The sequence below is a fragment of the Sporobolomyces koalae genome, assembly GCF_050403365.1.
Source record: "Sporobolomyces koalae JCM15063 DNA, S_koalae_JCM15063T_v1_ctg9, whole genome shotgun sequence".
NCBI classification, from domain to species: domain Eukaryota; kingdom Fungi; phylum Basidiomycota; class Microbotryomycetes; order Sporidiobolales; family Sporidiobolaceae; genus Sporobolomyces; species Sporobolomyces koalae.
Window position 1 is genome coordinate 51228 of NW_027481762.1, and position 24803 is coordinate 76030.

General features: G+C 52.3%; 6 protein-coding genes across 6 annotated transcripts; 4 read left to right on the plus strand and 2 right to left on the minus strand.

Annotated features, from left to right (window-relative positions):
* Positions 1-378: 378 nt before the first annotated feature.
* JCM15063_002411 (RNA-binding protein) lies at positions 379-3092 on the plus strand (the record flags this gene model as incomplete). The annotated part of the gene is made up of 7 exons (XM_076677511.1): positions 379-800; positions 1375-1415; positions 1546-1709; positions 1790-2044; positions 2140-2850; positions 2928-3014; positions 3078-3092. The coding sequence occupies 7 exons, from the start codon at positions 379-381 to the stop codon at positions 3090-3092; spliced, it is 1695 nt and encodes a 564-aa protein (XP_076535209.1).
* Positions 3093-3560: 468 nt separating this feature from the next.
* Positions 3561-6287, minus strand: JCM15063_002412 (uncharacterized protein; the record flags this gene model as incomplete). The annotated part of the gene is made up of 2 exons (XM_076677512.1): positions 3561-5297; positions 5358-6287. The coding sequence occupies 2 exons, from the start codon at positions 6285-6287 to the stop codon at positions 3561-3563; spliced, it is 2667 nt and encodes an 888-aa protein (XP_076535210.1).
* A 337-nt stretch (positions 6288-6624) lies between these two features.
* JCM15063_002413 (uncharacterized protein) lies at positions 6625-11236 on the plus strand (the record flags this gene model as incomplete). The annotated part of the gene is made up of 14 exons (XM_076677513.1): positions 6625-6720; positions 6795-7375; positions 7466-7680; positions 7764-7901; positions 8000-8190; positions 8296-8908; positions 8995-9317; positions 9404-9979; positions 10066-10252; positions 10327-10443; positions 10518-10617; positions 10687-10716; positions 10782-10902; positions 11042-11236. 14 exons carry the CDS (start codon positions 6625-6627, stop codon positions 11234-11236), a joined length of 3483 nt encoding a protein of 1160 aa, XP_076535211.1.
* A 293-nt stretch (positions 11237-11529) lies between these two features.
* JCM15063_002414 (uncharacterized protein) lies at positions 11530-17132 on the minus strand (the record flags this gene model as incomplete). Its single annotated transcript, XM_076677514.1, has 5 exons — positions 11530-13466; positions 13536-13860; positions 13991-16327; positions 16402-16637; positions 16703-17132. 5 exons carry the CDS (start codon positions 17130-17132, stop codon positions 11530-11532), a joined length of 5265 nt encoding a protein of 1754 aa, XP_076535212.1.
* A 759-nt stretch (positions 17133-17891) lies between these two features.
* On the plus strand, positions 17892-22427 carry FAP1 (Fap1p; the record flags this gene model as incomplete). The annotated part of the gene is made up of 12 exons (XM_076677515.1): positions 17892-18210; positions 18289-19821; positions 19901-19945; positions 20020-20092; positions 20178-20275; positions 20368-20527; positions 20614-20735; positions 20811-21120; positions 21199-21265; positions 21335-21640; positions 21720-22073; positions 22170-22427. 12 exons carry the CDS (start codon positions 17892-17894, stop codon positions 22425-22427), a joined length of 3645 nt encoding a protein of 1214 aa, XP_076535213.1.
* A 295-nt stretch (positions 22428-22722) lies between these two features.
* Positions 22723-24411, plus strand: JCM15063_002416 (uncharacterized protein; the record flags this gene model as incomplete). Its single annotated transcript, XM_076677516.1, has 1 exon — positions 22723-24411. One exon carries the CDS (start codon positions 22723-22725, stop codon positions 24409-24411), a length of 1689 nt encoding a protein of 562 aa, XP_076535214.1.
* Positions 24412-24803: the final 392 nt, after the last annotated feature.

Here is a 24803-nt window from a genome sequence, read left to right on the forward strand (position 1 = left end):
ACTGCTCACATACCCATGTGTCCTCTATCATATTCTTTCTTACCTCTGTTCACAACACAAGTCTGTCTATCTTATCATGTGAAACATGCTGTTTATCTCACTGGCGCAGTCGAGCGAGAAAACGAAAAAGAAAAGGCGAGACACTTGTCGCAGTCTCGTCGCACAGCGAGAGATGTACGGTCTCGTCTACAGTTAACCCCTCTCTGCTCGACCTCTCGACAGCTTGACTTGCAGTCCAGCCTTCTCGCCGCCGTCGTAGTCTTAAAAGTTGCGCTACAGTAGACCGCGAGATCGCATCGAGTTTCGCCCTTTCACCCCTCGCATTCACCGATCCCTTTCCGCTTTCCCAACTCTTCGCGTACAGGATGGAAGGCTACGATGACCTCTATGGCGACCTCTACGCAAGTATCCGGCCCCGCCTCGACCGCGCGTGGACCCACAAAGCTGATCAGACTCGTGAAACAGGGTGATGAAGAGGAGAAACCCCAAGTCAAGTCAGAACCGACTCAGGCAGTAGTACAGAGCACCAGTACCTCGTCAGGAGCAGTCGCTGCAACGCCAGCCGCTGCGACTGCCGCTCCGGTCAAGACCGAACCGATCTCGTCCTTGTTGGCGAACGAGGACCACTTACAGCAGATGAAGCACCAGCAACTGCAACAGCAACAGCAGTACGGTAACCAGCAACAGCAACAACAGTTGCAACCGCAAGCAGCTCCGATGCACTTTGCTCCCGGATTCGCCGCTCAACGTCAACAGGAAAACCGACCGACAGGCTCACGAGCCGACATGCCAGAAGAAGGGTGAGGTTACAAATCTTTCTCTCCAACATGATTGTATGAATCTTTCGACTTGTCTCGAGCATGTCGCGCACGTATGGTCGTGTGGCTCTTCGGGCCCACGTCTTGGTCTTTCCCCTCCCATACTTCGCACCCCTCTCGGGCCTTTTGCCCACTTCAAGCATTCTGTCGAACGCCTGCATAGTGTTTGCCACCCACTAGAAAAGCACTGGATCTCCTCGTCGAGTCTTGCCCTCTCCTACCGCCGTACAGTACAGTTTTCCAAAAAGTACCGCTCATAGAAGACTAGACACCACAGTTCCCATACGCTCTGGTCTAGGGCAGCAGTACGTAAACAACAACAGAGCGAAGTAGAACTGTCGAAAACTGATGCAAACTCATTTTTTCTCTCTCGTCTTCCCTCTGTCGTTCTCGTTCTCGTTTTCTCAATCTCCTTCGAATTTTTCCTCAATTTGCCCTCTCGAAACCTCCCTTCGATGAGCTCGGTATTCGATTCTTCCTCTCCCCTTACGTGGACGTGCTGGACTCTTCTTTCACGCTTTCCTCTCGCCCTATTCGGTATTTGCGGAGAGTGTAGCAAAATGTTCATTGGAGGCCTGAACTGGGACACTACCGATGGTACGCATCTCAATCTCTCTTCTTCCTCAACCGATTCATGCATCGGTTCGATCGATAAGCCGGGCGATTCAGAATGTAAACCCACCTATTTGTTTCGTTTTGTTTTTCGTTGGGTTCTCCGGCTACACAGACACGCTCAAGAGTTACTTTGAACAATTCGGTTCCATCTCGCACTGCACGATCATGCGAGATCTCGAAACGGGTAGATCTCGTGGATTCGCATTCTTGACTTTCGATGATGCCGCGAGTGTCAACTCTGTCATGGCTCGTGAACATCACCTTGATGGCAAAACTGTCAGTTCCTTTCCAATTCCTCTCGTTCTTCTTTCGGAAATCCTTTTCAAAAACTGACATGGAGATTTTTATTTTTTTAGATTGATCCGAAACGAGCGATCCCTCGTGCCGACAGTGCCAAAACCGACAAACTCTTCGTCAGGTGTCTCCCCGCTTCGTGTACCCCAGAATCGTTCCGAGCATTCTGGCGTACGTTTGGACCGATCACGGACGCGACGCTCATGATGGACAAGGAGAGTGGCAGACACCGAGGGTTCGGGTTTGTCAATTACGAAACGAGAGACACGGTCGACAAAGTGTTGAATTCAGGTCCTCACTACATGGATGGGAACATGGTAAGCCGCCAAAACATCCCCATCATGATTTGGATTCCATGACCTCCGAGCTTCTCAGAAAAGGTTGACACTTTGTTTCTCTTCAATAAATCTAGCTCGAAGTCAAGAGGGCTCAAGCAAAAGGAGAACCGAGACGACCCGATTACGGAGTCAACACAAACTCGGGTGGTGGTCACTTCAACAACAACAACAACAACAATTTCCAGAACAACTCTGCCTACACTCCTCAACCTCAAGGGATGAACATGAACAACAACAACATGATGGGAGGAGGAGGAGCTATGAACCCTGCTATGGGAGGAGCAGGAGGAGGAGCTTTCGACCCACAAGCGATGAGCAAATTCTTCAATAGTATGGGATGGGGAGCTTGGAACCCAATGATGATGGCGGGTATGGGAGGTGGTATGGGAATGGGAATGGGAATGCCCGGGATGGGAGGTATGGGAGGTATGGGAGGTATGGGTGGAATGGGAGGTATGGGTGGAATGGGAATGCCCGGAATGGGCATGATGGGGGGTACCCCTCCTCTCGGACCTGGTGCTCAATCTGGAACCAACGGCGGTATGAGTCCTGGTATGGGAATGGGAGGAATGGGTGGTATGGGTACGAATGGAGCCGGCGCAGGAGGAGATGAGGGAGGAGACGAAGGAGACAGTAATGGACAGGCTACGAGTCAGTTCACGGCGCCGATGGCAGCTCCTCAGCAACCGAGTGGAATGCGAGGACCGAATGTTGGAGGTATGCGAGGCGGTGCAGGAGGTATGCGAGGAGGTCGAGGTGGAGGAAGAGGAGGATTCCATGCTCCTGTAGGTTCTCATCTCTTTCTTTCGGCATTTCGAACTCGGGATGATACTGATTATGCTCCTGTTTCACTTGTCGCCAGTCTGGTCCTGCCGCTATGAGAGGTGGAGACGACAATTCGGGAGGAGCAGGTCCGCAACGAGGTCGTGACAACAACCAACGTTTCAACGTGAGCCTCCCATCTAATCTTTTGTCGATACCCTATTGCTGACCCTGAGATTCGTGGTTCTAGCCCTACTCCCGTTAAACCGGAGATATGGTTGTGATCCTGAGGTTCGGGCGTGCGGGATAGTACGGGATCCTCTCTTCGAGTGCCGGGTGGTTCCCCTAATTCAGCCACGGTTCAACAACTCACCGCTCTTTTTTTGTTATTCTTTCTGTTCCCCTTCCACTGTGCAAAACAAAAAAACTCGATACTGTTTACGCAGAACGTCCCGAGATGTTTCGAGAACGAGCTTCGAGAGGACAAAGTGAGCAGCTGTATTCTCAAGGAAGATGATCTGTTTGTACATATTTGACCAAAATAAGACTGGGATATGGATATGAGGTGAATGAAAAAAAAAAAAAATGAGCGAAAGGGTGGAGAAAGGGAAAAGAGGGGTTGCAATTGTTTTCCAGAAGATTATGTAGGTTGACAGGAGGGAAGGAAAGTCGAAAGAGTCGGAAACTGGTGTGAGCAGGTGAGAGAAAAAAGTGGAACGTTTCGAAAGTTTTCTTATGGGTCAACGAAAGGATCGGCGTTCCTGACGGTCAAAGGAGTCGCAGGTCTCAACACCGCTGGAATCCCTCCTCCTCCTACGATGACATCAGTCGTTGGCGGTAGAGGAGGTTTGTTGACGACTACGAAATCGTCCCATCCTTGTCCACCTCCTTGAGTCGAAGACGAGGTTCGAAAAGGGACTCCAGTTTGAGCATCGTGACCATCATCCGAAGTGACGGCCAACCCGATCAATTCAGCAGGCGTTCCAGGAATCGGTAAACGTTCTCCATCTGTCTTCAAGTTCGAGTTCGTCATCGTCGATTGTCTGCGAGTTGAACGTCTTGCCGAAAGCGAAGCAGGGGTTGAAGTGAAATGATCGGTTCCAGTTGGTGCTGGTGGAGGTGCTTGAGGAGAAGAAGGTAACAGGTCACGAGTGATGGTCGATAGGAACGGGATTGAAGTGACTGAAGATTTCGATCTCGTCAACAATGACGAAGGTGAACCTTGTACAATCAGGTCTCGACCTCCTGGTCGACTATCCCGACTTGATCCTCCTCCGTTTCTCACACTAGGAGATCGAGTTGCCGAGTCGGCCAAAGTTGAGAATTGTCCAAGTTCGTTGACCCGGTGTTCGTCTCCAAACGGATCAGATCTCGATCCTGCAGTGACCTCGTGATCTTGTTCGTCCTCGTGAAACGGGACTTCCGAGATGGTCGACCCGAGTGACAACATCCTCTTCTGGACCGGTCTAGTGTACATCAAACTACTAACCAACGGAGCTTCTCCTCCTCCTGAAGAAGAAGCCGACATGTCAGGACCCATCTGAGGGTAATGACGATCGTAATCTTCGTCTTGTCGAGCACGTTTGCGTCGACGTACAACGACGAACGCGATCGAGACGAGCGCGAGTGCTCCAAGTGTAGCTCCCACTGAAGCTCCAATCGTGGTCGGAGAAGTCGAAGACGAGTTTTGTTTCGGGTTCGAGTGTGACTCGATCGATGGAGCGGCGGAAGAAGAGGACGGAACGAGTCGGCTCGTTGACGACGACGAGGCAGGACTGTTGACAATCACGATCGAGGAAGATGAATCCGTTTCGGTAGGCGTGTAGGTACCATCGTTGTAAGTTCCTGCACCTCGTCCCGCATTGTTGCTTGTTTCGATCGGAGTGTATGCTGTGCTCGAAGGAGAGACCGAAAGATGTTTCGGGTTTGCGATCACCTCGACCCGTTTGACCATGGCCTTGATCTGATCGGAACCGGAACCGATGGGTTCCACCAACAACCGCTTTTGCAACAGCGTTAGAGTGGACGTCGTCGCATTTGTGGCATGTTCGACTGCAGCTTGGTTCCCATCGAACGTGTCTTGCCAAGTGAACGTGCCCTCGTCTTGGTCGATCGTCAAGAACCACAACTGGTCACTGGTGGTCGTGATCGTCGAGTTTGTGTCTTCTCCACCGAGTCCGAAACTGACGACGATTGTGCCTCCGACGATTTGGGACGCGGCATGGTACGCGAGATTGGGCGGGTTCATCGAACTGTTCGAGATGACCAACTTGGTCCAGGTCCACGGATCGGTGGTATCGTTCGAGTACTGCGAGAGTGCCGTCAACCGAGGCGGAGTGAGGAGGTACAAGTCGGACAGCGGAGTGTGCGAGGTCGAGAGTCCACCGTGCACGAGGATCGCTCCCGATTCTCCTTCAAGCGTCACCGTGACGTGACCCATTCGCGGTGAAGGTGCAGTTCCGATCGCAGTCTATCATTGCATGTGGTGAGCTCATGTCTGCCACCGCAGAAAGGATGGTGATGTGCTCACTTTCGTGTACCACTCTCTCAGTTCAACGTTGAACACGAGTACATCTTGGAGGTCGACAAGTTCTCCCTGTGCGGTCTGACCTCCGATGACGACGATCGAGGTACCATCTTGCAAGAGCTGGGCCGAGTAGTCACTGACGGGTGGCGCAGGGTTCGTGCTCGCAAACGTGGCGGCATTGACGGGGGGTTGCCACGGAATCGACTCGACCTGGTCAAGCTTGGGCGAGTAGCGGTCGATCCCGACGTACCCGACCGTCGATCCAGTGGACGAGCACGAGTGTTGGTCGGCGATCCCGCCGAGAACCCATAGGTCGGTCGAGAGGGTCGTCAAGTTTGTGACGGGCACGACTTGGATCTGTCGTCTCCTCGCCGGGTTTGCGGGCGAGAACGTCGCGGTTGACCATGCGGAAGCGGTCGAGTTCAAATTGAAGGACCAAATTGGTTGATCAGTCGCGCACTCATTCGCTCCCGCGCTGATTCCTCCGACGAGCCACAGCTGTTGATCAGTCGAGTCGAAAGCAGCCCCGGCAAAGGCAGTGCCGATTGATCCGAGGTCGTACTCGCTCGAAGGAGCGGGATTGTTGGGGATGGCAGACAGCGGGCGGTCGCCCCACAGGTACGTCGATGCGAGGTTGTACTCGAGGACAGTGTTGGTGACGACGGCGGTCGAATCGTTGTGGTCGAGCTGGCCAGCGAGGATCAAGAGGCGGTTCGCGGGCGGAGGCAGGTACACTTGCTCGTGCCCGAAACGTCCGCCATTCGGGGCAGGGACAGTCTCGACTGAGGATCCGCTTGAGGCGTTGGCCGAGTTCGAGACAGTCTCGAGCTGGAGGAGTGACCGAGGCGAGAGGAAAGAAGGCGTGAAGGACAACACTCGACTCGCGCCGAGCAGGACGAGTAGTCCAGGCGTGCGACGTCGGCGTAGAGGCATCGTCCACTTGCGTTACGCTGGTCTCGGTAGGAAGAGTTTGGGTACGAGTCTCGAGGTGTCGGGGAAGAGAGAAGAAGGCGAGCCATGTTGAATGAATTATCCATCTCAAATGCGCGTTCATTCCGGCTGCGCTCTGCCATCAGTACAATATGACACTTGCAGCTCTCACAGGCTCTGAAGCGTCTACTGCCTTGTGAAATACGGAGACAAGTGGAGAATTTTCTTGCCATGATAATTTGTCCCGCGGAGTTCCAATTACATCCGGCAAGCGATCAAGAATCTGAGAGACCAAGAAAGCTGCTCTCGATTGCCCGCGCCGTGTGCACCTCTCGGATCCATGGCCGCCGGGATGCTCTCGCCTGATCAACAGGCGACGTACGACTCGATCGTCGGCATGGGCTTTCCTCCCGACCAAGCGAAGCATGCTGCCATCGTGCGTTCTCGTCTCGTCTCGTCTCTCGTTCGAGACTGCGTATGTCATACTGATCATGTGTGCGCTTTAACCAGCGATACGGCGATCAAGCGGATCAAGCCATCAACTGGCTGTTCGAGAACCCCGACTTTGACTTTGCGGCGCCTCTTCCCGCTCTCACCGCACCTCCAACCAGCGACTACCGTCCTTCGACCCCTGTTGATGCTATCCCAAGCACAGCCCACCTCGAGCACGCTGAAGCCACGCCGCAATCTGATACGACCAGTCTCTCGGCGGCTCCTCCTCCTCCGCCGCCCGCGTACCAGGAGAGCGTGTTTGGTCCTCATCACTACCAGGAAAAGGAAAAATCACTCTTGCCTGCCGTGTATGTGCCTCCGTCGTCGAAACCCGACCTCGACCTCACTTCGTTCTACCCAACCGACTCGCACGCGACCGATCTCCAAAAAGCGATCGAAGCTTCAACTGCAGTCACGACGGCGAACGCTGCTGCTGCAAACGTGAATGTGCCGGATGAAGAAGAGGACGACGAGATGAGCAAAGCGTTGGCCCTCAGTATGGCGAGTTTGGGATCGGCCGAACATGAACAATCACAAGACCCCACCTCGATCATTGAAAGTATCGACCCTCGTGAACGTATCCGATCTCACCTCGAAACGTGAGTCCTTTTGATCGCTCCCTGACTCAATCTTTTTATCCTCGAGCGTAGGATTCGCTGACTTTTTTTTTTCCCGGCGGAAACTCGCAGTCCGTTGAGCTTGAGAACGGTTTCTCCACTCATGTCGATCGTTTCGTCCTACTTGCAATGTCTGTACTCGATCTCGACCTGGAGGAACACGATCCTCGCTTGGACTCGACCCGAGTCGACGGTTACGACCGAGTTTGACGGGGTCTGGAAAGGAGATTCACCTCAATCGCTTACTGCCTCGCTCGATGCGACCGAACTCGAACTCGCGATCGATCGTATGTCCTGTCCAGACCTTCTTTGGGCGGTTGAGCATGTACCTTGGCGTAATGAGGCTGACTTTGGGTCATATACGTGCCAGGTCTCACGAGCGTACAGAGGTTGTTTGCGTTGATGCACGATTCGAGAAGATCGTTTGTGCACGTGCAAGAAGTCGTCAAGGCGTTCGATTTGCGAGAGAACCAGTTTCACCATTCTTCGGGAACTTACAGGATCACAGGTTGCGTTTTTCTTTCTTTTCTTGGCTTTTTCTCCATGACGTTTCCCAAGAAGGACTGAACCGTGTTGTTTTCTTGTCCTTTCTTTTGGGGTTTGCAGAAATGCACAATCAAATCATCCGAGATTTGCACTTGACGAAATTGAACGCTCATTCGGAGCTTGTCGGAGACGAACAAGTAGACAAGGACCTCGTAGACAAGTTTACAATCTCGGGTAGGCGGGTGTTCAACAATGACCATATCGGAGCTCCCCTCGCTCCCGTCGATGATCAAACTCGAGTCACCACTAACGTTAGTTCCTACCGCTCTCGAATTCTCCTCGACTGCGACTTGTCACACAAGGAAAAAGACGATAGAAACTGAACCGATTTTTTTTTACACATCTGAACGGTGCAGATCCTGAGTCTCGATTTGAACCCGGCCGCATCTCCCGCTCAAACGTTCTTCGACCGACTCGACGAAACGTTACTCTCGATCGAACAACGAAGAGACGATCCATTCCCACAATTCCACCTATTGACAAACCCTCCACCTCAAACGGTCGTGTTTCAATTGAACCGACAAACTTCAATCACTTCTCTCGAACATTTTGGATCGAACCACAATTCTCAAACTCAAGATTCGACGGAAACGAGTGGTAATACGGGAGGAAGGAACTTGTTCAAAGTTGAACCCAAGATCTGGTTGGATCGATACCACGTTTCGAACCGAGTTGCGATCAAACACAATCGAGACAAATTGGTCGAATTGAAACGTCAGGTCCACGACTTGAGTACGAAACGAGGCAAATTGGGACTCACTCGAAATGGCAAAGATGCGGTCGAGGTCGTGAAAGGAGTGGTCGACTACCTCGAATCGACACAGCAGGACGTCAACCTCGAGGACGAATTCGATCGACCAGACCTGCAGGAGAACGATTCACAGTTGCTGCAAAAGAGACGGGAACGTCAGGAACGATTGAAGGTCAACTACCGCGCGATCCTCGATACCATGTTGCACCGACTCGAAGGTGAGACAGAGACAACGCATGCTCAGAAATCACCGTCGGTTTTGAAGAAACTGACTTGCTTGAATTGGCAACGTCTCCCTATCCAGAGTATGACGGTCAGTTAAACAAACTCGACAACGAAATGTCGACCCTGTTCGAACCTGCACAAGATTGGCAAACGATCGGACCGTACCACCTGGTCTCACTCTTGTTCAGGAACGGTCTCAACGGCAGAGGTTCGTGCTGGTCGGTCTCACGTGCCGACGACGGCAAATGGTACAAAGTGAACGACCTCGTGTGCGAACCGATCGAGTTGAATCAGGCACTCGACGATCGCACTGGCTTGTTCATGGACGCCGGGATCACGCTCGCATTCTACCAACTCGAGGGTCAACATGCAGTCGAGGTTCAAGTCCTCGACGATCTCAAGGTAATTTCTCGATACCCTCTTCGAGACCTCCTTCCAGCGCTTGCGGGATTGTCAGCTGACCCTGTATCATGATTTGCGTGTCGCAGCGAGCTGTGGCTCGTGACAATCACGCATTCGCAGCCACCTTGCCTCACGACTCTCACGCCGAAGAGGTCGAATCGTGGAAACTGCCACCTCTTGAATCAGTATCTCTCCCACCTCTCGAACCCGAGCACGATGAGGATCTCGCGATCCCCATCACGATCGAAGGCCGGGACGGAGAGGACGAAGGTGACACGGTTCAAAACATCAGTCTCACTCCGCCGCCAAGTGCCACCCCTGTTCCATCCGTAGTCGAAACGCCCATGTCGGTCGATCACGATGAAGATGACGAGTTGGAACCGCTGATCCCGGAAGATCCTCTCAGGCTTCGAGGAGGAGCATCTCCTGATGATGATGACGAGGACGAAGAGGAGGACGAGGAAGAGTACGATGAGGACGACGAAATCGACGAAGATGAAGTCGAGCTCGGACTCTTGCAACCCATGTCGAAAGAATGGGACATTGATTACGCGGTCGGCAAAGTTGGAGGTGTACCCGTTTGGCTCGATCCGAGATCTCCGCTCGAAACGGAACAAGTCACGTGTGAAGTCTGTGAAAAGACTATGAGCATGTTGTTGCAAGTACGTATCACGCCCCAATTACCTTTTCCTCTAGTCTGTCTCCTTCCGAACTGATCCAAAAACCGAATGTCCCGTTTCTCTCCTAGGTCAATTCGCCAGACGATACGAGACCCCATGCGGCCGCACGATCACTGTACGTCTATGCGTGCCGCCAGAAAGGATGCCTCGCGAAAGACGCAAGCAAAGCCGTCAAAGTATGGAGAACTCAAATGTCGAGTCCGAACGAGTTCTTCCCTCATACGGAAGAGACCCTCGCCAAGCGTCGAGAACTTGGTTGCGTCTTTTTCCCCTCTCTCCTTCTCTCGCCTCCTGCTGCAAATTCCTGACAGTCGATCGTGCTTGTGTAGAGGCGGCACTCGATGTCAAGTCTGGACTGCAAGGTACTCCTACCACAGCAACGAAACCTTGGCCCGAATGGGATATTGCTGCTGAACCCGAACCGTACGAGGAGTCTTACCTCCCGGGTAAGTCCCTTGGTCTGGCTTTTGTTAGTCTACATGACAAAACTGATTGAACGGGCGTATCTTGTTTCGGTTAGATCCCGCTGCTCCTTCGCCGGAACAAGCGGAAGGTGAAGACGCTGATGCTCCAGACACAATCTCGGGTGTCGACAAGGAGTTCCTGGCATTCCAAGAAAGGTGAGGGCTTTAATCAAGTTCTCGTCCAGGCATTCATTTTCGCTCAAAAACGTTTCCAAACCCTTGCAGGATTGAACGAGAACCGAAGCAAGTTTTGCGGTAAGCCGTTCATCGTCTCTGAACTATCACGCAGACGCGGTATCCTGAAACTACTTGTACAACAGGTTTTACCGATTGCCGGATGTCGAAGAACCCGAACCGTTGTGGACGAGTAAGAAGAAAGTCAACGCTTCCGAAGTCCCTCCTTGTGAACTCTGTCGCGGTCCTCGCGAGATCGAGTTCCAGGTAAGGCTCTCCTCTCCGCTGATAACGACAATTTTTCCCGAGCAATCTTCCCCCTCATTATTCTTTCTCCCACTTTCAACTACCCGGAGCCGAACAAGTACCTGACTAGACAATCTTGTTCTTTCACATCGTTTCTCAGATCCTCTCGACTCTCTTGTCCCATTTGGACGACGACATTCTCGACTTTGACAGTTTGCTCGTCTACACTTGTCTCGACAACTGTCAGATCCCTCCTCGAGCTCCCGTCGGAGATCGAACGGGATGGGCGGTCGAAGTCGCCTTCAAACAAGACTTTACAGCTTCGGGAGTCAGGTTCGGAGGGATCGCGCAATGATTCCAAATGTGCAAAATCATCTTCTTGCAATTGCGGTCTTCGTTCTGAACCCACGACTTTGTCTTCTTTTTAGAATAGAGCCTTTTCTTCTTTCTTTTTTTGCACACTTCCCTCTGTAGCCATGTAGCAAAGCCGCATTCTTGTTTCTCTCCAAGGTCTGATCGTCCGAAACACGCTGAGCGAGAGACAAGAGTGAGAGAGAGTCCAGATCGGGAGGATCAAATGCAGGGTATCTAGCTGAAAGACAGAGAGGGAAACAAATATGACCATGCGGGAGAAGGGAAAAGGCAAGTTTAAGATTGTTCGGGTTCATGTGCGTGAAGGGAAGAAGCGGCAGAGGCAAGGGTGGAGGCCACTGCAGCAGTTTCGAAAGTGTCTTGACTGTTCTTGGTCGAGAGGGATCGATTCGATCCGGATTCCACAAGCGCAGCAGGAATCAGACTCGCATCAGTTTCGTCAACGAGAGACGGCTTGATTGGAGTCGAGTCGATAAAAGGATCTTCATGGTTGGAATTGGAAGTCGATGGAGAAATGCTACTGCCGAACAAGGCAGCCGAGGAGGCGATCGGGGTTGTCATGGATGATGAATGGACAAAATCGGGCTTGGAAGGAGTCGTCGGCGGAACCCCATTGGCAGGAGAGGCCGATTCCTCGGGTACTACCGTGACAGTCGATGCTTCGCGCTCGTGCGCCTGAACTAGGTCCGTCTCGGCATCTGAGGGTTCTGTCAAGTCGGAATCTTGAACATCCTCCACACGAGTCTCATCGACAAGAATTGCGACCGGTTGTTCGCTCGCATACGGCGAAGGGGAAGGGATAGGGGTCGGAAGGTCCTCCAGGCTCGACGGAACTTTGACTTCGAGGTGTTGCGCCTCTTGCATAGGGATCTGAGGGGAAGCGGTATCGGTTTGGTCGAGCGTTTCAGAATCCGGCGCGTTTGCCGCTTCGTCTTCGACTTCGGCGTGTTTAATCTTCGCTGCGTCATGTATTGTCTCTTGGACCGGCCCAGACGCGAGGGCCCGCTCGTCTCCCGTACTGCGCTCCTCCTCCTTCCGAGATGATGAGTCAAGTTCGACGTCGGCCGCGTAGGATTCCTCGTTTTCCGGAATGTTCGCAGGTTGTTCAACCATCATCTCGGCGTTCGCTAGCTCACCGTTCGATTCTTGCTCAGGTGGTTGGTCAAAACCGCTACTCGAGGCATGCGGGTTTTCTTCAGTGGTTGATTCTGAGAGTGTGCGCTGTGCTTCAAGCTGTTGGAGGTCTTCTTGCCCGATAGGAGTCGTCTCGGGTTCTGCGTGTTCAGGTTCTCTGGGCTCATGGTTCTCCGCATCCTCGGAAATCGCCATAGCCGACAGTGACTCTTGAACCGGATTGCGACGTTCGGACGAGGACAGTAAGGTATCAGTGGTCATGAGGGTTTCTTCCTCTTCGACTACCGAGTGTGGCTCCTCTGTCAAAGTCTCTGCCTCGGCGGCTGAGTCAGGTTTCTCTTCTTGAGCGTACTGTGAGTCATGTACTGTTGAGAGCCCGAGCTCAGTGTCTTCCTCATCGGCGCGAATCTCCTGAGTGGCCTGCTCGGGTGTTGTTGCGAGAGAATCATTCACAGCAACTTCTTTCGCCTCGGTTGGTTCTGGGTTTCCGAGCTCTTCAGTAGGAGGAAGAGGGATGATCGAAGAAGCGACCGACAGAGGTCGTGGCTGAGGTGTAGGTGAATCTGGAGCTGGACTCGTAGTAACCACGTTTTTGCCGAGTCTCGAGGCGGTTGTTGGCGAAGGCGGGAAAGTTTGAGCGTTCGCAGCAGCTTCGAGTTCCGCCACTCGCTTCTTGACACTCGAGACCGGAGTCGGGGGTAACCTCTTCGACGGTTCTTTCTTTGCCGAGTTTCGAGTTCCGTCTTGGTCTTGCAGGTGACGAAGGTCTTTGTCCTTTTTCGCTTCGACAGGTTTTGGAGATTTGTCTTTCTCCTTGTCAAGAGCAGATCCGCTCTTCTTGCGACTGAGGAAGCTGCGCGTCTTGGCAAGGAATTTCTTCGAGCTCGAAGATGCTTGCGACGTCGAAGACGGGGTCGGAGATGGAGGGATCGTTGGCGAGTCGGGAATGACTGTCGTGTTGAACCTGGCAGACGATTCAGGAGTCGCGAGTTTCGTCTGAGATGCTGGTTGGGCAGTGTCTTCGGTAATCGGCACGAACGAGGGCTCGTCAAGATTGCTCAGGCCAAGACCTTGCGGAGCTGGCGATACAGACAAATGTAAGGTATCAGTTACGGATCCCACTTGGCAAGATGGAAAAGGCCACAAACATTGGTCCGTAGTTCCAACAGCCGCGTCAAACTCGCGAGATTCGACAGTTTCGTTCCCAAACTCTCCTTCCTCGGCAGTCGAGAGCTCTTCGGGTTCCCCTCCTGGTGGGGATAGGGTAAACGTGGGCGAAGAGATGGCTTCGAGAGGTTTGAGCACTGGTTCGGGGGTTTTGAGCAATTCCTCGACATCCTTGCGTTCGGTACCCTCCTTGGCGTGGTCTTCAATAGTTCTTTCCTTTGTCGAAGTGAGGATCATGGACGATACTTCACTCGATGGAGTCCGCATGACCGCCGCTCGCGAGATTGTTGGTGAATCGGCAAGAGGCTGCAGCACATGGTAGTTTGAATCAGTATATGTCCGAGCGATCGCGAGGTGGACAATGAAAAAGTTTTCCATCCTTGTTGCGATTTCGCAACTGCACCAGACGGTGCGGCAGAAAGCAAGTCAGACTTACGATTGCGCTGGCGGTTTCGGGTGAGAGATCTTGCGGTCCAGCCATAAACATGGGTTGACCTTCGAGCAGGACATCCTTGAGCGGAGTTTCGACGGGTACAGTAGGAGGTAGCGGTAGAGATTTGGTTGGAGGAGGAGAAGGCGTGGGAGGTAATGTAATCGAACCGGTACGCGCACTGTTCGAAACTTGTTGGGTCTCGAGTTTTCCCTCCTTCTCCTCCTCATCTAGTTCAGCCACGGCTTCTTTTGGCAGAGCGGTCGTTGTGCTCGTGGGCGAAGCTCGATTTTTACGTTTCGCTTCTTCGACCTCGAGTGTATACTTTGCCGGAATCGCAGGTAAAGGTTCATTCGAATCCGCTTCGAATTGAGGTACACGTTCGTGCTCAGGAGAAGGCAGTGGTGGCAAAGATCGGTCGTCCCTAGACTCGGGTGAAGACATGACCACCGAAGATTTTGATTTGCGCCTTCCGATCGTTCTCGACAAAGTTCGAGTGATGACGTTTCCTTCAGTCGGAGGTGAGACGGAATAGGGTTCAATGATGGTACTCGGTCTCCGTTCATCGGTAGAAGAGATCGGCACGATTGGGACCGGGGGTGGCAATTCACGAGTTGCCGTAGTACTCTTTCTTGGAGATCTCGAGGGTTTCGATCCGGCGGTACCATTCAACGTGTAGGTGCTCTCGGAAGATACTTCGCGTTTGTTTCCTCCTCCTCCTCCACCACCAAAGATAGAACTGGCTCGTTTCGTCCATTTCCTCGGGTTCAAACTCGTGTTTGATTCGATTCGTTTCGACGAGTTGCGTTGCAAGAGTAAAGGTGGAGGCGAAGGAAGGTTGATCGGTGAATCGACAAGTGGAAGAAGCTGGTCGTGCACGAGTAGGTGTAGAGGATTCGAAGGCGAAGAAGCCGGAGTCAAGTCGGACCGAAGCGGTACGAGTACGAACGAAGGCCAACTCGAAACTGGGGACAATGTCGTCGTCGTTTCCATGAGCGTGTCGAGCCAAAAATCGACAAACTCTCCATCAATCTCGGTCGAAAGGTCAACCTTGACAATCTTGCTCGGTTCCTGTCTCGGCGGTCGATCGTTGTCCAAGCCCGAGTCCCCCTCTTTCTCCCCGTCGCGTATCGAGTTGTTGTTGTTGTTGATGTGTCCAAACTCGTCCAACATTCCGACTGGAGCCAAAGTCGAGAATCCAGTTTGTGCGAAATCGTTCCAATTGCGCGTGACGATTCTCTTCTTCTCAGGATCTTGATCCTTCGTCGATTCATTCGCAAGATGGGCGACTGACTTGTTGGGGAAGTTGCCGAGCCGGTTCCCTGAATCAAGGTGCCCTTGTTCGTACAGTGACGTGAGTGGACCACTCGTTTGACGACGTCGAGGAGACGAGGTAGTGAAAATGTCTGAACCAAGATCTTGGGTCGAATTTGATTTGGTCAAAGACAAGAGTCCGAGGAGGTCGAAAATGCGTCCAGTTTCCGAATCTACCACTTCTCTCAAACCTTGTCGTGCTCCTGTTTCCTTGACCGAGTTCCAGAGTTGTAACGCTTCTTCTGAACTTGAATCGGAATCGATGGGAACGAATCGAGCTTTGAAAGCATCTTGAAGGATTGAAGCAGGTTTCCTCCTCGCGTACTTCTTACTCTTGCCCATCGTTTCCCCTCTCAAGTATCCAGTTTCTTGATCATTGACTCTTGCGACATCTTGTTCTTCTTCTCCAACTAGTTTCCATTGATCACTTCTCGACTCGATCGAGACGGTCAACACTTTGATCCTTCTGCTACGAGCCGTAGTAATAGTAGACGTGCTTGCAGTACTGTTCGGTTCAGTTCGAGTTCCAGTTGTTTTTCGAAATCGTACTTGTTCTTCGTAGACGAATTGTTCGAACCCTTGAGCAAGTTCTTGCAATCTCGGGGGCAAATCTCGTTGTTCTCGAATTCGAGCTTTCAACAAACCCTCAAGTACGGTTCCCGCTTGGTTCCACGTCTCGTACAACTCGTTCCATCGACCACCTTGTTCTTCATGGTCAGATTGGGAGGTGGGTTCGGGGGTTCGAGGTAGTTGAAAGAGATAGATTCCGATCGTTCGACACAATCTCGAACTGTTCATAGCGTTCGATTCAGAGTACGCCGCTACCGCTTGAACCAAATCGAGGATCGACACGATCAAATCGTGACCAGGTCGAGTCAAGAGGGGGACCAAGAAATCGGTGAACGAAGTGATCGGGAACGAGTGTCGAACCGTTTGGTCCAAGAACGTTTGGTAAAATTCGAATGGATTTCGAGGGTTCGTGGTTGTTTCGAATGCAAAGGGTGTAGTCGATTCAAAGTGTCTCAAACCCTTTTCGACAAAGAAATACCCGAAATGATCAGCAAGGGATAACCCCGAGCAGGGTTCAGAAGATCGATGCTCACCCATTTGAGTACAGCAACGACGTTGTGAATGTCGGTATACCTCAACTCTTCCCTGAATCGATGTAGTTTGACCGTTTTATTCGCTTGAGTACCTCTTGTAGAACTGATCGAAGCGACCGTGGGAGGTAACGGTTCAAACTCGGAAACGTAATCGAGGTACAAGAGTGCGACCAGTCGAATCTGTACGAGGTTCTCTGAAGATCGAAACGGTCGAAAGATTCCCAACGTCGTGAGTCCTGGCAATCATTTGTTGATCAGCAGTCTAGGCGATGTTTCGCATGGTCTTGTGCTTATTATTTACCTCGAGTACGAATGACCTGAGAACACTCGTCTACGAGGGTAATCATTTGATCGATTTGGATCCTACTCTTCTCGAGTTTGACCCAATCACGTCGAGAACGCACGGGGTCATCGATACGGTCGAGCCCTCGTAAAAGAGGTTTGATCGGACTGTCGGTTCCAGTTTCACGAGCGACATCGATCCAGGGAGTAGTGTCGACATTGCGGTCGGATTCGAGGTCGGTTCTCGAATTCGAGACTGCGTCTGAAGTGGAAGTGATGCCAAAGGGTACTGCGAGGGATTCGTCTCGCCACAGTGAAGACGAAGGCAAATCGAGTGCGAGGTACGATTTCGGGTTTGAAGAATCGGTCGTGGTGGGTACGGTCGAACGCTTTGTGGGGACGTCTTTCCGCTTTGAAGACGAGGCGGAGAAGCGAGAGAGGAACGGCATCCTTTTCAAACTGCGAGATGGGGAGAGAAATAGAAGAAGCAAGGGGGAAGGGAGTCAGACGATGAAAGGGGGAAATGGGAAAAGGGAGCCCGTGCGGTGCAGAGGAAGAAAGGGACGAGAAACGAGTGCTCAAATCGGGCTGCTCGCGTTTGATGACAGCAGCAGCAATAGCAGCACACTAGTCGGGCTAGTCGGCGTTGGAGGAGAGGACGCTTGGCGACGAGTCGACACCAGTTCACACTGAACATGCCTCGACTCTCGCGCTTGATGCACCAAAGCGACCTGCTCTGACCCTCGAGCTTCTACCGACCCCATGCAGTGAATGATGCAAACACGAAATCACTCACTGAAGATGGTTCGCGATGTAGCCAGTTCAGTCAACACCCGCTTTCAACCCCTTTTTAGCGCTCCTCCCTGTTGCGCCGGCTCCAGTTCTTCCCTGTGTGTGCAGTCGAGTCGAGATGCGCAAGGTTGTCAGTCGAGCAAAGATTCGTCGAGAGCCGAGAGTCGCATGTCACGCGCGAGAGAAAGGGGCAACCTGAGACCTCCCTCTGCATCTTGTACTGTGCTAGCTTTTGAAACCCGTGAGGTGCCATACGACCATCTCGTACGCTCTAACCTAAAGTTTCCAAAAAATACCGGCATCTGACTCGAGACCCGCCGATGAGCCGTCGGGTCAAGAAAGATCGAGTCGACTCTCACTCTCTGGACTCGGACTGGAATCTTTTCAGTCTCCTCCACCACACTAGCGACCAGCTCATGTCGGCAACTGTAGCCAACGCAGCTTCGGCAGGACCGAGTTCTGATCCAACGACGTCAACTCTCGCATCCACCTCCGCCACTCACTCGTCGTCCAGTCGTCGGGGTCGCAATCGCAGTCGTCGTGGCAAACCTATCACCACTGCCACTTCGACCTCGGAACAGCCCACCGGCGAACCAAACGCAACTAGCGGCAGGGGACGAACTCGAGGAGCAGCAACATCAGCGAGAGGCGCACACAGAGGCTCAGGAGCAGGTAGGGGTAGAGGGAGAGGCACCGCGAGATCGACTCCCACTGTCAGCGGAGACACGACCCCGAGTAAGCGATGTCCTACCCTTACCGACATTTGTCGCTCTCTCTGATTCTGACTCCAAAATTCGCCTTTGTGTGTTCCAGCCGATTCCTCGAATCCGCCTCGCACTGCTCAGAATCGTTCTCGAAGGGGCAAATTCAACTCGACCCTCTCGACGAACGGGACAAACGGTGCCGGCCTGCATCCGACTGCGAGTCCGTTCGTTCCTCCGACTTCTGCGTCTGGAACTTCGACCCCTCCAGTCGGTGCAGCTCCTGTGAACCAGACCCTCGTCGAACGACTCACGCACGAGCTCACGACGGGAGCATCAGACTGTTCGATCTGTTACGAATCCATCACGCGCACCGCCCGCATTCACTCGTGTTCGACCTGTTTCACTCCGTTTCACCTCAAATGCATTTCAGCATGGGGTACAGCAGCTGTTGCGACTTCGAGTGAAAAGGCTCAACTGTTGGCGACTCGCGATCCTAGGAACCCTCCCGACCCCGTCACGCTCGCAGGACATTGGAGTTGTCCCAACTGTGCAACCAAATTCTCCCCCCGAGAAATCCCGACCAAGTACAAGTGTTTCTGTACAAGAGTCAACGACCCTCAACCTCCTGCAAAAGGATCGACTTCGACCCCACATTCGTGTGCGAAACCCTGCAAAAGGTCAAGACCGATCGGATGTTCTCACCCTTGTCCACTCTTGTGTCATCCAGGACCTTGTCCTCCCTGTACAGTCGTCCTCCGCGAACCTTGTCATTGTGGCAACAAGGTACTCGGGATCAGGTGTTCGGCGTTGCACGATGGCAAAGTTGAAACCGAACTGTCGATCGAGATCAAGGACAACCTCAAGAGTTGTGGTGAACCTCACGATGCCCTCTTGACATGTCAATTGCACCCATGTCGGGAAAACTGTCACAAAGGACTCTGTCGCAATTGTGACGAGGAACGTACCAAGAATTGTTACTGCGGCAAAGAGACTCGTACCGAAGCTTGTGGCGCAACTCGACCGGTCGATAGGATTGAAGGATGTACGGTACCTTCGAACCAACCCGATGACGAATCGAGGATCGTGTGGGCAGGAGAATTCGAATGTCAAGCCGTGTGTGCTGCACCCTACGATTGTGGCAACCATACGTGCGAACTCGCATGTCATGCTCACACGTCACCTACTCCACCTCGATGTCCGTTCTCACCCTCCGAAATCACTTCGTGTCCATGTGGCAACACCCCGATTTCGGCGCTCGTTTCAACTCGACGAACTTCGTGTCTCTCGCCAATCCCAACTTGTTCGAAACCTTGCAACAAACCTTTCAATTCCTGTGGTCACACTTGTCAACAACCTTGTCACCTAGGACCTTGTCCACCTTGTACGACTTCAATCCCTCTCGTCTGTCGTTGCGGGTCCTCAAAAACGACTCGACAATGTGGCCACCCTCTCGTCGATGAACTGACGGGACAAGAAGTTGAATACGCTTGCAACCGAGTGTGTCGAGCGATGAGGAACTGTGGTAGACATGCATGTATGAGGGTGTGTTGTCCGTTGAGTTACCAGGAAGCTCTCACGGTCGGCAAAGGGAAACAGAAACGAAGAGCGCTTGATAGTCAGTGGGAAGAGTTGCAAGATCTTTGTAAGAAACCTTATCTCTCTTCTCTTTCGCGAGAAATTGCACTGGCAATTTTGATCTAATCGCTCCGAGTTGCAAACAGTTGGGATTCACGCTTGTGATCGCACGTGTGGTCGTAAACTCAATTGTAAGAACCAGAAATTCGCGTTTTATCTCTAACGCTGCATTGGATCTGATGTGTTTGCATTCGCTCATTCACAGGTGGTATTCATAATTGCGAGTTGCAAGATCACAAAGGAGCGTGCCCATCATGTCTCCGGGCCGATTTCGACGAGTGAGTACCTCAACAAAGAACCATCAGTTTCCTACCGATCTGACTCAACTTTTTTTTCTTTCTTCTTGTGTTCGCTCGTTCACAGGATGTCGTGTCATTGTGGGTTGACGGTCGTATTCCCTCCGATCCCGTGTGGGTTCCAGATCGATTGTCGAGCACCTTGTGTTCGACCCCCTCCTTCATGTACGTTCGAAAAAATTGCTTTCGGCGATTTAAATCCCTCTTTTCCCATCGATCCGAGACTAAGATTGCTTCAACTCTTTCTCTCTTTACAGGCGGACACCCTCAAGTTCCTCACGCATGTCACGAAACACCAGAATGTCCACCGTGTGTCCACTTGACACACAAGGCGTGTGCATGTGGCAAAAAAGTGATACCAAACGTCAGGTGTTCGTTGGAACAACGCAAAGTCAGTTGTGGAACCGTTTGTGGAAGGTCAGTTCTCAATTACGCAAAAACCACAACTTCAAGAGAGAACAGTTTTGCTCACTGATATGATGGTTTTCGGGGTTAAAAAACAGGCTCCTTCGTTGTGGATTTCATCGATGTCAGAAAGGATGTCACCCTCCTGGAGAATGTGAGGAACAGGACAACCAAATCTGTCTCAAACCTCGCAAATATTGTGGTCACCCTTGCCCACTCCGTAAGTTCTGACTTTTCTCAGGGGAACAACATTTTCGTTTGACGAGGCTCACTCTTCTGTTTTTTCTGTTTCTAGCCTGTCACTTCCCTTCTTCGTGTCCTGCCGATCAACCTTGTCCCAAGATGATCGAAGTCAATTGTGCCTGTGGTCATTTGACTCAACAAGCAAGATGTGGTGCATGCGATGCGAAACCCGAAGGGAACCAAGGACGTCAAGTGAAATGTACCGACGCGTGCGCGATCGCGAAACGCAACGCTCAACTCGCCGAAGCGTTGGGAGTCGAGAAGAAGGAACCTACGGTGAGGGAAGTCGAGTACGAACCCTTCACGTTGACGTTCTATGCCGCCAATTTGACTTGGTGCAAAGGGATCGAGGAACAATTGATGTAGGTTCTCCAAAAGAAAAACAATCATACTCATTGATTCGACTTTGACGATACTGATGTTGTTTTGGCATGGTTTAGCGAATTTGTCAAAGGCGACAAAGCTAGCTTGCATCTTCCAGTCATGAAACGACCACAGCGTCAATTCGTGAGTTGCCACAAAGTTATCAAGACATGGTGCAAGCAAAGAAACTGATCCTGGAGTTCATCGCTCTAGACGCACGAGTTGGCAGAAGCGTTTGAATTGCGTTCAGTCTCGCTCGACGTTGACCCGCATCGCAGCGTTCTCGTCGAACGTCAATCGAACACGGCGATCCCGATTCCCAACCTAGCCGACGCACTCGCCGCATCGCGCAAGACTTCTTCGGCGACACTGAACCTCGGAAGTCTCAGGAAACAGTTGCCGGAACGCAAGCCGAACAATGCGTTGTACCTCGAAGGCGTCCTTGGACTCGATGAAGCGTCATTGCAAGACATGCTTCGACCTCATTTGAGAGGATTCAAGGCAACACTCACCTGGGTGGTAAGTTAAACCCCCGACTCGATTTACAAACCCCTTGCTCGATCTTTTTCTCTAACGTGTCTCGCATTTGAAATGACAGACCGACGAAGACGTGCTCGTCTCGTTCGATTCTCCTTCATCCGATCTTGAATCGAAATTGTCGTCCATGTCATCCAGCATTCGCGGTCTCATTTCGGAAACCGGGTTCTGTTACTCGGTCGAAGCGGTCGCACATTCTCCAGACGATGGAAGGGTTATTCGAGGTAGTTGGACCCCAGTCGCTGCATCCGGATCATCGACAACTAGGTCTAGTACGAAATCTTGGCAGACTCCTCTCAAAACTGCCAACGCGTTCGCTGCGTTCGGAACTCAGTCAACTGCACCTCCTGCGACTGGTTCATCATTTTCTCATTCGAACGCGTGGGGTACTTTGGTCGGAGTTGGTCACAACAAGGTGAGCCACATTGCGTTTATCCACCAACTTTTGCCAATTCCGCTTGCTGACAATTTCTTTATGGTTTTGGTTTGCGTCCTCAATTTCGGTTTCCAGCCACCAAGAGCCGTGATCGCACCCTACGCTGAACAAGATTTACCGCCCATCTCGGTTCCTCCGTCGGCCAACTTGTCTCGAGTCCCATCCGCGAACTCTCAACCAGACTCTGCCGGTCTCCCAAGTACTAGCCTCGATGACGATGTTCCCGACGACTGGGATGTAGAAGGACAGGAGGGAGAAGAACAGAAAGAAGGGGATAGTGGAGCAAAGAACGAGGGAGACAACAATGTTGGAGGAGAGAGTGAACAGGTCTAATCGCCAGTTTCTTTTGCATTTGCAATTGCAGACACAATCACGAACAGACTTGGTGAGAGAGAGAAAGAAGTTGGCACAAAGATCTCTCGAATCACTTCCCAGTTCTCTCTTTGCGACAATTCGGACCGGGATCTCGTAGCCATCGAGTCACTCAGTACAGCGACTCATCATACTACAAGAAGCTTTTACCGGGTGAGCGGTCAGACATGGCAATAGAGCGACGTCATAAGCATGATCTTAACTCCTGACAAGATACAGCTGTACATCACCAAGTTTTACCATCTACACAAGGGCAATGTCCCGACATACTGAAGGCGCTTTAACGCGTCCGTCACCCCTACTCTCGTTGCCGGTCGAAACTCTCGATCGCATCCTCTCGTTTGCCGTGCCGACAACTCTCAGCTCGAGAGTACAACGCCGCCAACTTTCGACCTACCTCCTAGTACATCCAGCGATCACACCTCTCGTCCGTCGGCGACTGTACAACAAGTTGACCGTCATCCTCGGCGATTCGCGCGAGAGTGATCTCAAGCTGCTCGAGCTGCTCGAATCGACCTCGACGCACGCACAGCACTTCGTTGGGTACTTGAAGGTCCGAGTTCCCGATCCAGACCCGAAGAAACAGTTTGAAGATTTGACCGAGGATCCCGCACTGGCATTCTTGCCTTGCGCCGTGCTCGATCAGAACGAAACGGTCAAGAGGGTTGCGACAGCGTTTCAACATGTACCACGTCTGCAATATGTCGAACTCGACGCACAGGTTGGAACTGTGACTGAGGGACAAGAGCGAAGCGGGTTCGCTGGACAGGACCACCTCGAACAACTCGAGCAGTCGATGCAACGGTGGCATGCAACCCTGCACACCTTCATCTTTGCGTGTGCCGACCCATACCAACGCCTGCAAGTCTATGCCGATTGTGATCTTGACTACCGATCTCCGTTTGTTGGAGCCCTTCAATCCTGGGCTGCGCTCACCCATCTCAACTTGTGGCTCGTCCGGTTCAAACTACCAGCTCAGACTTCGACCCCAACGTTCAGGCTCAAGTCTCTTCGGCTCAAAGACGTTGAAATGACCTCCGACTGCGAACTTGAATGGTTCCTGGGAACTTTGGACGATCTGCGGTCAGCGCAACTCGAGAGCCTCATGCTGCAGGATCTCGTCTTCACATCTCATCCTTCGAGCTCTACCCCTCTCCTTTCCGCCTTGATTCCCAAAGGCAAACCGCCAGCCTTTGCGCAAACTCTCAAACACCTCGAGCTTCATCTCCTTCACCCTCTCGGAGATCCAACCCCCAGTCGGACGTTGTCGTCTCTCACATCACTCGAGACTCTCTTGCTCGGAGGCGCAGGGATTGACCTGTCTTTGTTCGCGTCGGTGTTCCCACCTCTCGACGACCGCGGGTTCAAGCCAGTTCCTTCCCACACTTTACGCACGCTCACGTTGAACTACCTGATCGATCCTTCCTTGCGCAATTCGGGTTACGAACCCTTGTTGGACCTTCCTCCCTACACGTTTCACACGACGCTCTTCTCGCACCTCTTGACGCCTCACTCTGTCCCTCGCCTCGAAGCAATCACGTTTCAACCTATAGGTCGATTCCCTCGCAAGTGGACATGGGCACAACGTCGAGGAATCGCGTTACCGACTTGGTCACTTCAATCAGGGTGTTCGAGTTGGTCCGAACCGGATGCGTGGTTCGAACTCGAATCTCCACTCCGTCGAGTCAATCGTCTACGTCGACGAGAACAATTGCAATCAGGAGGAGGAGGAGGTCAAGCAGACCCTGGGACGATTCAATTGTTGAAGAACCGAGCGGAAATCGAATACGCAGAGGACGAGAGTGACCGAGATGGGCAGGAGGAGGAGGAGGAGGAAGATGAAGTCCCGTTTGATGGAGACGCGTTGTTTGTACCGAGTTCTGAGGATGAAGGACCGGTCGTTGTTGGGAGGGCGGCTGATCAGGACAGTGATAGCGACTTCTGATGCTCTAGAGAGAATTTTTATCTATTCTCGCGTTTCTAGATACATCTAGCCTGTCGGGAAAACCCTCTGACTGCCTCGCTTTGCGCAGAGCACGACTTTATGATGATCGTCTATCTCCAAGAAGCGGTTCATGGTCAATCACAAGTGTCGCGCGTCTGGCTATCCGATCGGCAATCAAGCATTCCTTTGTTCGCAAGGGTCTTTGCATCTGTCCCCATTTCTGTTCACACCGTTATGTCCTGGTATGATCACGCGCAAAATGTATCGTAGCAACCGAGCAGACCCTTGCGGCTCAAAGGTTGGAACGAATGAGTTCGACGCGTCGAGGTGAAAGCGCGCGCACGAGAGGTTCGAGCGCGAGGATTTGCCGCTACCGACGCGCGTCTCTCGGA